This window comes from Nelumbo lutea, chromosome 6 (assembly GCF_056320005.1).
Source record: "Nelumbo lutea isolate HS-2025 chromosome 6, American lotus-T2T, whole genome shotgun sequence".
Classification (NCBI taxonomy): domain Eukaryota; kingdom Viridiplantae; phylum Streptophyta; class Magnoliopsida; order Proteales; family Nelumbonaceae; genus Nelumbo; species Nelumbo lutea.
The window spans coordinates 66,373,540-66,386,171 of NC_142689.1; the positions used below are offsets into that span (position 1 = coordinate 66,373,540).

Sequence of the window (12,632 nt, forward strand, 5' to 3'; positions counted from 1 at the left end):
ACTCGGGGGCATCCTTCCCGTGTTCCCCTTGCCGACATGCTTTATTACTACTGTCATATACAAAATGTCTCAAGTACCCACGACGGATGAGTCCCTCTATCTCGTCCCGGAGATTATTACATTGCCCGGTACTATGATCGTGATTTTTATGAAAACTGTAGTATAGTTTTTTGTTCCTTTCGTTTGGGTTGCTTTTTAGGCGAGGTGGCCACTTTATGTAGGGGGTGTCCTTGATCGTCATCAAGATCTCGGTCCGCCTTATGTTCAACGGCGTGTAATTCGTCTGAACTGCTAAGGGAGCTCGGGACGGCTGGCTTGGCTTCGCCTCTTGGGTATGACTTATTCAGTCGCTTGGGTTGGAGGGCTCGCCTTCTCTTTTTCTTTTTTCAACCCCGCCTTCAGTTCTCTGGTTGATCTCTTCCTCTGTTCTCATGAACTTGTCCGCAAGCTTAAGGAAGTCGGCTACGGTTGCTGGCTGGTTGGCCACCATGTGCCATTTGGATTCTTTGTGCGTTACCCCTCTTTTCGCCGCTGCGAGCTGTACCGCGAGGTCTAGCCGAGGGGTCTACAAGCATGCTTCATTGAATCGCTTGATGTAGCTCCATATGGGTTCTCCTTCTCTTTGGATTACCCCGAAGATACTTTCCTCGGTTCTGGGGCACCTCTTGCTGATAACAAAGTGGGCGGTGAAGATCTGCACGAACTGGGTCCAGCTTCTTATTGACCCGAAAGCTAGGTTCCGGTACCAGGTGTGGACCACCCCCTGAAGGTGGTGGTGAAGGCCACGCACATGCATGACTCGCTGGCCCTAGCGATGTGCATTTATGACTGGAATGCATCGACGTGGTCGTTGGGGTCAAATGACCCATCATACTTGTCCAAAGATGGAAGTTTGAAGTCTCTGGGCAGGGGGACTACCAGAAGTTCTAATGAAAGGGGGTAAGGAACTGAGATAATTGGGACGGTTTTTACCTCGTTCGAGCTCGTCTCTTCCTTGCCTCTGAGCTCGGATAGGACACGGGTAGCAGTTCGGCAACTTCGCCGGTGCCTTCTTTGAGCGGGCCTAGTGTTGGCGCTGCTGGCCTCCATATTGCCAAGCTCGATGGGCCCAGACTGCTGGCTTGCTGCTAGGGTGCTGAACCGGTTCTCCGTGAGTGGGAACTCGGGCCTGGAGCGCCAAGGTGACTTTGTGGGTGAGGTTCCTGACCCACCTGCGAGCTGCAAGGCAGGGGCGATTTTTCTTTGCTTTCGGCCTGGGGATGAGGCCTAGCTATTAGGGGGTTCTGGGGTTGGGAAGCTTCTCCTCAGTGAGGTCGTCCGCCTTGAGGGGAGGCCTTAACCGGCTTCGAAATAGGGTGCCGGGGGGGAGCGGTGACTAGTTTAGGTGTAGCTGAGGGAACTGCTGCTGGTAATGGTGCTGGGAGAGGTGGTGCAGTACCTGGTGTTGCTGGAGTTGGTGCTGCTGGAATTGTTGCATTTGGGCTTGCATTGCCCCATGCATTGCATTAGATCGTCCAGTTGGTTCTGGCGGGTTGCCAGTGAGACAGCAGTTGGTTCAGCGAAGTTCGTTTCAATATGGAGTGGAAGAGGGATGTTCAACAAAGGAGGGTTCAGGGGCGCCACTGCTTGTGGCACATTCAAACTGGGGATCCCATCCACTGAAAGAGGGATGGTGAACTGCCCAATGCACACCGCGGGAACATGGAGTTGCTCTCCGGTGGTGGTCGTTTCTGTTCCACGTCCGACACTGTTGGAGGAGGCCATGGGTGTTGGAGTTTTTGAAAGAATGGTAGGTAAGAGAGATTTAGAGGGAGGCTTTTAGAAGCGTTCCCACAAACGGCGCCAATTGATGGAGCGCAATCCGGCCTGTCTTAGTTGTCAACAATTTCGCCTCTGACTGGAGCGACGGGGAGCCTAAAACGAGAAAGATGAGGGAACTCCGGGGGGAACCTGGTGAGATAACTCCGAAGCTCAAGTTAGTATTCTCTCAAAGGCAAAGTATAGACCAGATGGCGCAAAGTTCACATACCTTGTTGTTGGGGGTAGGGGGCCTTTTATAACCACTTCGCGCACTCGCTCCGAAGCCTTTGTCAGGTCGGGTATGATTACCCTTGCTTTTGTCAGTTCGGGTGTTGTCCTTTCTGTTGGGACAGAACCGTCACTGCTTTTTGTTGGAACCATCTCTATAACTGGAGATGGTGGTGTCAGGAGGCGGTGGCAGGTGGCCGTTTGGAGTGCGGTCGTCAAGCGTCAGATCCCAAGTCAGTCAGGTGCGCCACCCTTGGGTACGGACTTCCTTGGTGTCAGGCATGGTATGGTTTGTGTGTCCCGAACTGCTATAAGGTAGGCCAGTTTGGCGAGGTGTGTCCCGAACTGCTATAAGGCAGGCCAGTTCGGGTTACTGTCTGGCTTGGGGCTGAAGGGGGAGTTCGGGCTCCTAGTAGGGAGTTCGGACCACTGGTTTCTCCCCTTGGTGCTCGCATCTTAGGCGTGCTTTTGTGCCGAGCTGTTGCCTTTGCCACGTATTGCATAACTGTGAGGTCGGGCAAAATCTTCCTTCATCACTTCCTTCTACGGACGCTATAATTTGAAATATATACCTGAAATTCCGCGGCCCTATCCAGAATCTGATCCGATTAATTTTCTCATATTCAGATTGTGTTAACGTAATCTGATCGGATTCGGTTTGACTCCATCTGTTCTGATTAAAATCTGAATCCTATTATAGTATAATATACATATTTATATATATATATATATATATAATAAATTTAGTATGTTATGTTTACATTAACTTATTATATATAAAAGTTGAAAAGTAATTAACTTTTTTTGTATTTTAAAAATTAAAGCAGGGTCAGATTAAATCCGAATCCAGTTTGGGTCAATTAAGATTCAGATTCAAACCCAAGGTCTTTAAATTTGATCAGGTTACGGATTTTGCTGAATCCGATCTATTTACAGCCATAGTAACGTATAAACTATTATTATTTTATTAATTGTCTTTTTATTATTTTATTATCTAGTAATATTTATTTATTATTCATTAAATTATTTAATACTTCATTATTTTAATTAACTAAAAATTAACGAATTAATTATGAAGTACATAATTGTTAATTATTAACTAACTAATTAATAATTATGTAATTATTTATTTTAAATATTTATTAACTAATTAATAATTGCTCAATTCTTTAAAATATTTAATTATTTATCATTTTTATCATTTCTATTATTTATAAATTATTTGATATTCATTTTATAGTTATTAATTAGTTTGTTAAATAATTAAACAAACTTCTCATATCTAAGGTTAAAATGTTGTCATTTTTTAGAACTCAGCATTTAGATTTCAAAGTAAAATTCTTTACATTCAGACTTCAGAACCAAGAAAGTTCACCAACTCCAATACACTTCTAAAAATAATTATTACAATTTCAGAAGCATTCAGAGGTTCGACTTCAATGCAAATGAACAGACCAATCATACTGTTATTGTCTACAAGAGTGGTGCCAAAGGAGGTCCTTATCCTTACCATTTTAATACAAAGATTGTTAGATAGTACAAATTTCCTCATATCTAATTGATAATAAAAATAGGCACAATAGATAAAAATATATAATTCTCCCAAGAATTTCTCCTTTCCAATAAATTGTCTGGATTAAGATCAGGTGGCATTGTCTCTGAGTTTCTGTTCCTAGTTTCAGTGCTTGAGATTGCTAAAATGAATAAAAATGGCATATAAGTTACAGATATCCATTGGCATATTTAGAGCAAAATCTATGAAACATGGAAGCTTTCTTACATTTTTTTCTGTATTCTGCAATGATAATACATTCCAAGGACGAACAACATTTATAGGACTGAACCAATTTATACACTATTCAGCGGTTAAAACAATAATTAGAACTACCGTAGGTATAGGGAGACCAAAAATTGGGACAAGAGTATGAATTCACCTACTACCACTGCAGGAGAATGTATGCCAAAAAAAGGAACAATGTCTACCTGCAACCAGTTCTCAACTACAGATCCCACTGCTGCACCAATGACAAGGCCTCCAATAGTCATCACAGCTGCCTTTCCTGCAAAAAACATGGTTAACAATCCTCAGAGGCATTCATCTCAGCTGGTCCTGCATGGTTGTGTGATAATGATGCAAGACAGATTGAAATGCATCCTATATTTATAAGATTGCAAACAGAAATAGAATTTATGCATGAAATGAGGCTTACACACACACATGTGCATGCATGTGTGGGAGAGAGAGAGGGAGATCACATAAATTGATTCAACTAGACTAATCCTTACCCAATGTATTTGGGACAAGCCATATGAATCCTATACTTCAATTGCATTATACTAGAGACCATGAACCCAGGACCCTAGTAGCAATGGTAAATCATTGCTCTCTAAATCCATCTGAGATTGGTCTCTCTCGATATCTCAGCATCTCTCATCTCTCCCTCCCCCACCCCGCGGCTAGAAGAAGAGGGGCTCCACCCCCATTACCACCTTTTCCCTTCTCACTTACCTCTTTCAAAGGGCAGACCGAAGTTGGTTTGAGCTGCTTCCATTTTGCTAATTTGCTTAGGTTCGTTATGACCCCAAGCAGTAATGAGCTTGACTTATTGTAGTCCTACTGACAAAAATTAATGATGTACTAGCATGGTCTGCTCCTACCAGAAGTGATCATGAAGCCCTGAATGTTACAATTGTACCACTAGTAATATAAGATACGAAGACTTGTAACTTCAATTCTGACACATCCAAGTCATTAAGATCTGAAACATCTGTCAATCAATCCAAGTGAAAGCTTTCAAAGCAAATAATGTTTATATCTATACTAACACAAACTGATGTAAGAACACAAGATCATAACTATTTCCTTTTAGTTCATTTTAAAAGTATGTCATTCTGGTGATCTAGTCACTTACACATGCACAGATCGACAACCCATGGAGGTATCAGTTCCTTTGGATCCTAACAAAATCCATGCATAAGAGTGCTAAAAAAATGCTAAAATGGCTCCATACCTAGGTTGATGTTTTTCTTTGTCAAGAAGTATAATGAAGCTCCAATGCTTGTAGCTAAGATGAACCCTGGCACATCAGGTCCAGAGTATGGACTTGATGATGTTGAGGCTCCGTTCACAAATGTTAATACCATAAATGCTCCATATACCCCTGCTTGTACACCTAAGCTGCCTGTAGGTGGTGTTTCAACTGAAATTGGCACGTTCTTAACTGTAGTTTGTAGCCACTGAGGCATTGATTCCATTGCTGGTCCCTTTACAGGTTTGACATCAGCATAGCGTATGCTACGATTTGCAACCTTTCCTGCCCGACGCTGTGTTAAGCTCTGCATAAGTAACATATCATATGCAGCCTCTACCTGAAACACAAACAATAACACAACTTCCATGAATGAAATGATCAACTCTTGGACATTATGGACAAGGTATTAATGGCATGATGAAGAAACTTGCAGTTGATGAGCAGAACAATCATTGGACACCAAAGCCTAATCACTATTTGTACTAAGAACAACGTCCAATCAGTTTCTAAAATACCTGTAAATCTAATGAAATAGGATCGTGATGACTGTAAACAAGATGATTGGAGGGGTTAATTAAGTCATTAGATGACCATGTAACCAGAAAATGTCACATGGATAACATGATTGGGGGAGAGTCAACGATTCAATGGGATCCATCTATGACATAACCTTTTGTAGGGTTCTGATTTATGATGCATGAAAAGATATATTCTAGCATAAAGGTACACAATTCTGTCATGGCTATTCTGACAGGACTACTGATGCAAGGTTGATCACTAATTACCATTTGAGATTATGTTTTTGAGAATTGTTTGGGGGAAATGAATCTTAGGGTTAAGTTATGATTATACAGTGCCCTTTGAACAATGAGACAAGTAACTTCCAAACATATTCACTTTTAATTGATCAGTTGTATAGGAAGGAAGCACTACCAGTGCCCCAGATTGAATTGCCAAAGGCTGGGCTTGGGAGTTGGTATAGAATTGGTTAGACTTTTTTTTTTTGGTCAAATAGGTCTCCTAGGTCCATTAACTGAACTGACAAGACCATTCATGACTTTGAAATTTATTTAAAGTACTACTGTAGTATGGTAGTCCCTAAAATAAGGTCATCTAAAACTTCCACGTTCTCAACTTACATATAATGGGTAAGAAAATTGAATGGCTAGCTAAATGAAGAACCACTGAAGTACTACTTAGCATGGAAATCTGTAATATGAAATATCTAAGCATTTCTTGCTAATCAGATGGTTTATTGAAGGTAATTATCGAGATTCATTGTAAGTAGTTGAGTAAAGTGATGAAGAAAAGGGGGAAAGAAAGAAGGTCTGAGAATACAAAAGGATAAAGAAGCAGGCAGTAAGATTAAGAAGGGTAGATCAACAGGAAATAAAAGGGGAACTGCACCATTGATGTTGCCAATTCTCTATCTCCAAATTGATGGTGCACAGTTAATATGTTTAACAAGGTCCATGCCTGCATAGATAACATAGTTTGTCTGGTCTTTATTTTAGTGCCTGAAGTTGTTTGAGTCATTGGGTTTAGTAAATTATATACACATGCATAACAGGACTTCTCAACCCCAGAGGAACCTTTATTTATGTTGTTTAGCATTGTTTTGACTTTTGAGTAGTGACGAATGGAATTGAGATCAATTGATCTTGTGGAGCTCTTTCCCCATCCCCTTCCCTCCAACCCTCACCCTATAGAGAGGATGTACACTTTTTTCCTTTCTCTCTCTTGTTTTACATTGGACTTATACTTTGATATCTTCAAGTAATTAATTTTTTTGCAAATTTCAGCACTTGATGACTCCTAGCCAATTGAACCAACCATAATACATATAGAAATTAGAGTGATTGTACCACTAGATAGGGGATCTCCCCCGGCCTCTGTTGCAACTGCTTCTTTTTATAAATAAATGGTAAGAGATTCTCTCAGCAAAAACACATACTAGTATGCTTTATCTTGTACATGAGAAGAAAGAGAATGAGCAAGACACCTTCTACCCCATGCATTGTATCCCTTGTCATATCTCAAAATTACCATAAAAAACAATGCCCTTCCAATAATTACACAAATTCTGTCATTTGAAGCTTTCTATGCTCTTGTAGCATTGCACCCAAAAGATAATAGCCCTCTTGATCCTGCCTATGACTACTACTTTTGGTTGTTCCGAATTCTCAAATATTTTGCTATTGTGTTCTTTCCAAAGGATCCAACATAAATCAAATAGCACTAGCTTCCACAACACTTTGCCCCTCTTGTTTAGACCCCCTACCTGTTTCAACTGTTTTTAGTTCTTTCAAGTTCTCTCTCAGTAGAAATTTAACTTCAATAGTAATCTTTTTGTCTCTACTTAAACTATTATAAACCGTAATCCTGCCTGCTACACAGCATGTGAGAAAAGTACATGGGGCCCACGCTGAGAGGTTGAATGGTTGTGGGTCCCATATATTTTATGACTGGTCTGGAGTGTTATCATTGGCTCCACAGCCTGTTGAACAGCTATTGTGTTCAGCTAATCCTATCCCCAGTCCAGCAGTAGCACCCATCTACAAACCTAACTTTGTTAGGTCAAGAAAAGTGACATTGAAATCAAATAGACTGAAGGTGAAATATTTTTTTTTCTGATTTTTTGGCAATCATATATTAATTAAACATGAAAGAATGGGGGCAGTACTGGTAATATAAAAATTGTGTATAGTTGGTATTTGGACTAAGGATTCAGTATATATGCAAAACATTAGGAGTATTAATGTCATTGCACAATTGTCATTCAGAGTTTCTTCGTTTGAGTTCTGACTAGAGGGGTGATTGTAATCTTAGAAGCATGGGCTGGGTATCTGTTATTGTTCGAAACCTCAGGGAGGGAATTTACCCTTTTCATGTTTGTATGAATTTTGACAGATTATTTGTCTAGTCGTTTATTTGGAGATACAACAAAATATTATTAACTGGTATTGTTACAATGTCAGTTTAACCTTGTACGCTAATCAGACTTTAAGACAAATGTTATGTTTTAGTTTGTTATCACCATGCTGTTAATCATCACTGACTTATTTTGCTCTTGATATTCCATTTGTTGGATAACCATAATAGAATGCATCTTGATTATGAAATATTGCTAGTTTGCTTACTTCAAACTTGCACATTTACCATTAATGTACAAAGTTCACTGTACTGCACTGAAGATTATTTGAAAAACTTGAGCCCTAAGGTTTTGAAACCTGAACTAAGTAATGACCAATAAGGAGAACTGTCCCTTCATCTCCGTCTCCCTCCCCCTCCACACACCCACATGCTAGTAGTTCCATTGAGCATTCCCTCCATATCTGAAAACCACTAGAAGCTCACTTTATTGGCATATGGTACCACAGTCTTAACGTCTGAGTTGAGTTCACTCTAAAAAAGCCCATGAAACATTTTTTCTGAATAATACCAACATATTATTTCTTGAATAAACATAAATTCTTTTGCTTTAAATGATCCATCAGGTTGCATGTCCTATAGGAAAACTTAACTGCTAAAAGAGAAGATAGCAAAAGGAGAACTGAAGAAGTATTCCATAGAAGATTAAAAGCCTTAAGAATGCACAAGTAACCATGGGAAAGTAACATGAAAAATGAAAGACGGTTCTACAAAGTAAAACAATAAGTGATAATGTCATGATCTCTTTCCTAAACATTTGTTCTACTTCTTTTCTCTCTTTAAATATATTAATTTTCTCTTATTTTTTATATTCAGTGGTGGTTGCTGGCCGTAATGTAACTGTGATTTGATATGGTAATAAGCTAGAAAATGTCAAATTATATTCTGTAGATTGATAGCGAACTAAAGAGCTTCTGCAATTATAGATTGAACAATGACGATTTAGCTTCTTACTAAAAAAGATGACTAGGCTCAAACCCCGAACAGATTCCCGGGTTTTTAAGTAACCTCTCCCTCAAATTCTCCCTGAATCGGACATGATTCTTTTCCCCACCTAATCCAAAAGCCAAACACATTAATTGAGCTTTGAATAAGCAATCCGGATTGAAAATTCACCAGCCAGGCATGGAATTCTAATTTTTCTACGGAATGTAGAGCTCAAGCAGATCATCAAGTCTCCTTATAACCAAACCCAGGTTATAAATTTCAGTAAAAGCAAGACGGAAAAAATAAATAAATAAAACAAAACCGAATTGAACAAAACTAAAGATCATCCCAGCAACTTTTATGATTCTGATTCACGCAAAAAATTGACAGAGGAGCGTAGGACAAGAACCTGGGCCACAGTCTTCTGGTCGTCCTTACAGGAAGCGAGGATAGAATTCTTAGCGCGAAGGATGTCGTCAAAGGAGGCCCCTTCGGAAACACCAAGCAGCTTCAGAGCATTCTCCACAGACATCTCGAAAGGAGCGGAGTCGTCGGCTCTGGAAGAGGCTAGGACGATACTGGAGGGCCTGGTTAATGTGCACCGGGATGGCAGGACCACACCCCAGCAACGGTTGTTGTTAGTCATCCCCAGCTGCGCTGTCCGACGATACACCAATGCTCCAGCCCAGACCATCCTCACCGGTTTACTGTAAACGATAGCTCGGTCGGATCCGACGCAAAGAGCAGCAGCCATTTTGTTCATCTCTCTCTCTCTCTCTCTCTCTCTCTCTCTCTCTTCAGTTTTTCTTCTTTTCTCTCTCTCTGTTGCCTTCTTTCCAACCATAAACATGTTATTCTCGAATCTAGACCCCATGAGTTGGTTAGTCTATACTCTGAAGGAAAGAGGAAAGGCGAAAATAATCTGCTACGCCCGTTGGGCTAAAACCATGAATCACGCAATCATGGCCCCTGATTGTATTGTTGTGACCTCACCTTGAATTAGATGAAGTGACGCTAATCATTTAACTATATCAGTTAGTCTGATTTTTAGCCATACGATCGTAAGGAAAACCTTTCCTCGTTAATGCAGACGTGGCCTTTCAGAATGGACACGGACCGCGCCTCACACCGACCTCACCGTATCTATTGATGTGATTTAATGATCTTCGTGCTGGGTTGTACAAATTCTTATTCCACCGTTAAGATCGATCATTCATTTACTGGTGAGGCTAGATGCATGTGGGCTGGGTTTGGTCGTTTGGGCTGGGCCCTGGGCGAGCTGGGATTATAAACCTTGGGCAATTGGGCTGGCCGATTTTAATGTGCAGTGAAGTGCCCTAAAGTCTAAACCCGATGATCCAAAATTCGAATTCACATCTGCCCCACAGAACGGGCCCCAAAAGCGTCCCACATCACATCCCAACCGAGTTGGGTTGGGTGGGTCGTGCTCGGGTTGGGTCAAGACACTTTGGGTTGAACTTTGGGTTGGGTTGTCAAATGCTAGACCCTAACTCTAAATATTTGGGTTAATATTGACCTATGGGTCAATTCAGATTATCCTAAAAAATAATTAAAATTAAAAAAAAATTACATGAAAATGCCAAATTTTAAAGAATTAATCTTAAAATTCTAAATATAAAATAAAATAAACTTGAATATTTAACAATTTAAAGAATAAACAATAAAGACTAAATAGAAAAAATTAAAGAGTGAATACTTTTAGTAATGCATAAATAATCCAAATTAGACTTGACAATTGGGTCAGCGGATTGGTCCATAACCCAACCCAACCCAACTCAGTTTTTTCCGGGTTGGATTGGGTCATTCTCACATTCAGGAAGCTAAATATGAGACCCTAGCCCTGTTTTTTTCGGATTGGGTTAGGTCGGGTTCGCGAGTTGAGTCGGATCGGGTTCGCGGGTTGGGTCAACCTTTTGCCAGGTCTACTCAAAACACTCAAATTCAACTTCCCGCCTGAACGTTCTCTTCCAAAGCCAAAACCTCCTCATCGACTGCCTTCCTCTCTCTCTGGCGGCAATAAGAAGTGATGGATCAACATCCTTTTCACAACCATCAGCTCATAGTCATAGAGAGAAAAGCAATAGCTTCACCTTTGTTCTCACTCTTTTTTCTTTTTTTCTGGTAGAAACTTTCACTCTGTTTTCTGGGTCTTGAAGAAATTCAAAAGAAAAAAAAACGATTGCCCTTTTTCCTGTTGAAACCGAGGGAAGTAAAACATATCCACCCCGATAAATTGGTTTTATTCAAAACCAAAGACATGCCCCGTTCTAATTTTATAAGAAATAATAAATATCTCATAGCAGGCCTAAGGAGATGAGCTTAGAGAAAAAATCGTCTCCTCCTTTTCTCTAGTTCTGATACTGCCACAAGTGAGAACAAAAAACAAGGCCACAGAGAATCATAGGTAGAATTCGCAGAAGATTGAATGAGTGAGCGATCAAAGCAACAGAGGAAAATGAAAGAGTAAATTGAGAGAGAAAGATGGATAGGGTGTTCTTAGTGGATGATACTTCCAACCAATTTTGGCCACCACCACCGTAGTGCTGCCGCCACCGCCTACTAATTCACTGATGGTGCAACAAGGGGAGGATTTTAAGATGAACCGGAGCTCGTCCGAATGGGCTTTTCAGAGGTTTCGTGATGAGGCTTCTTTAGTTGCCGCAACTTCTCCACCTTCTGCTCGCTTCTTAGGTTTCTTCGCCTTTCTCTTCTCCCAAAACTTCGGAAAGGCAGGGAGAAGAAGGCAGTCAATGGGGCATAGGGTTTTGTTTCTGGAAGAGAGACGAATTATGTTCGGGCGAGAAGGGAGAATATAACGTAAAAGTTGAATTTGGGGTTTTGAAGAGAACGGGATGAATTGTCCATCGCACATGTGTTCTTTAGGCACGAGCCAAAAGATACGTGGCATTTTTAAGTTGTGTGAGGACAGTTTGAGGAATGTGAGGAGCAAATTAGGGTTATGGTCTAACCTTTATCGACCCAACCTGAAATCATCACCTTAACCCAAATTAAACCCAACTCAAACTGGCCTGATTGCCAAGTCTTCATATTTGAAGTATTGAACCACAAATTGTTTGGTTGTAGGGGATGTTTATTGAATGGTTGTCGACTCCTTAATGGACGAAGCTAAAACTATGTAGATTAATGCATTCTTCAATATTTTATTATTTAGCCCCTGTTTGATTTCACTTCTAAAAAGTACTTTTAACAAGTACTTCTATTAAGAGTTGGGATCACACATTAAGTGATTATTAAGTGATTTTATGTATTTGGTAAAAAAAGTGGGAAAGAATTATTTTTTTGTTAAAAGAAGCACTTCTTAAAAAAGTGACATGTTGGCTTTTCTTTTTTAGTACTTCTTCCAATAGAATGGGACAAACCAATCCTTGGTACTTTTTTAATACCTAAAATACCCCCGCATGAAGGTTTTACCTCCCTCTCCTCTCATTCAAACATAGGAAAAATGGTCGAAGGACTTGTCGTTTTGTCATTTTCTTACATTTTGTAAAGTTTTTCTTCATGCTAAGCCATTTTCTTGGGTTTTTTTTTACTTGAAACTCCCCTATTTGATGTGTTCGCAGATCTGCAATTTGAAAGAGTTTAACAGCGACAATCTTACCGTCCAACCACTAACGACAAGGAGGTTAGTTTGCCAACTCCTCCCCTCCATGTTTGGTATTTTTTTTTTTGTAT

At 40.3% G+C, this 12,632-nt stretch overlaps 1 protein-coding gene across 8 annotated transcripts in view; it reads right to left on the minus strand.

Moving 5' to 3' along the window:
- LOC148849345 (protein CHAPERONE-LIKE PROTEIN OF POR1, chloroplastic-like) overlaps window positions 1-11,718 on the minus strand; it is a 41,515-nt gene extending 29,797 nt beyond the window's left edge. For 5 of the 8 annotated variants that reach the window (XM_088950417.1, XM_088950418.1, XM_088950414.1 and 2 more), the window contains exons 1-3: window positions 9,328-11,718; window positions 5,040-5,397; window positions 4,012-4,088 (exon numbers count right to left, since the gene is read on the minus strand). In XM_088950417.1, coding sequence (XP_088806543.1) covers window positions 4,012-4,088; window positions 5,040-5,397; window positions 9,328-9,792 — 900 coding nt within the window. In that variant the 5' untranslated portion in view covers window positions 9,793-11,718. Of the gene's footprint in view, window positions 1-3,398; window positions 3,723-3,808; window positions 4,089-5,039; window positions 5,398-9,327 lie in introns of those variants that run through there. The other 3 variants (XM_088950415.1, XM_088950416.1, XR_016100894.1) reach the window with 3 other exon arrangements.
- Between the last annotated feature and the right edge of the window lie 914 nt (window positions 11,719-12,632).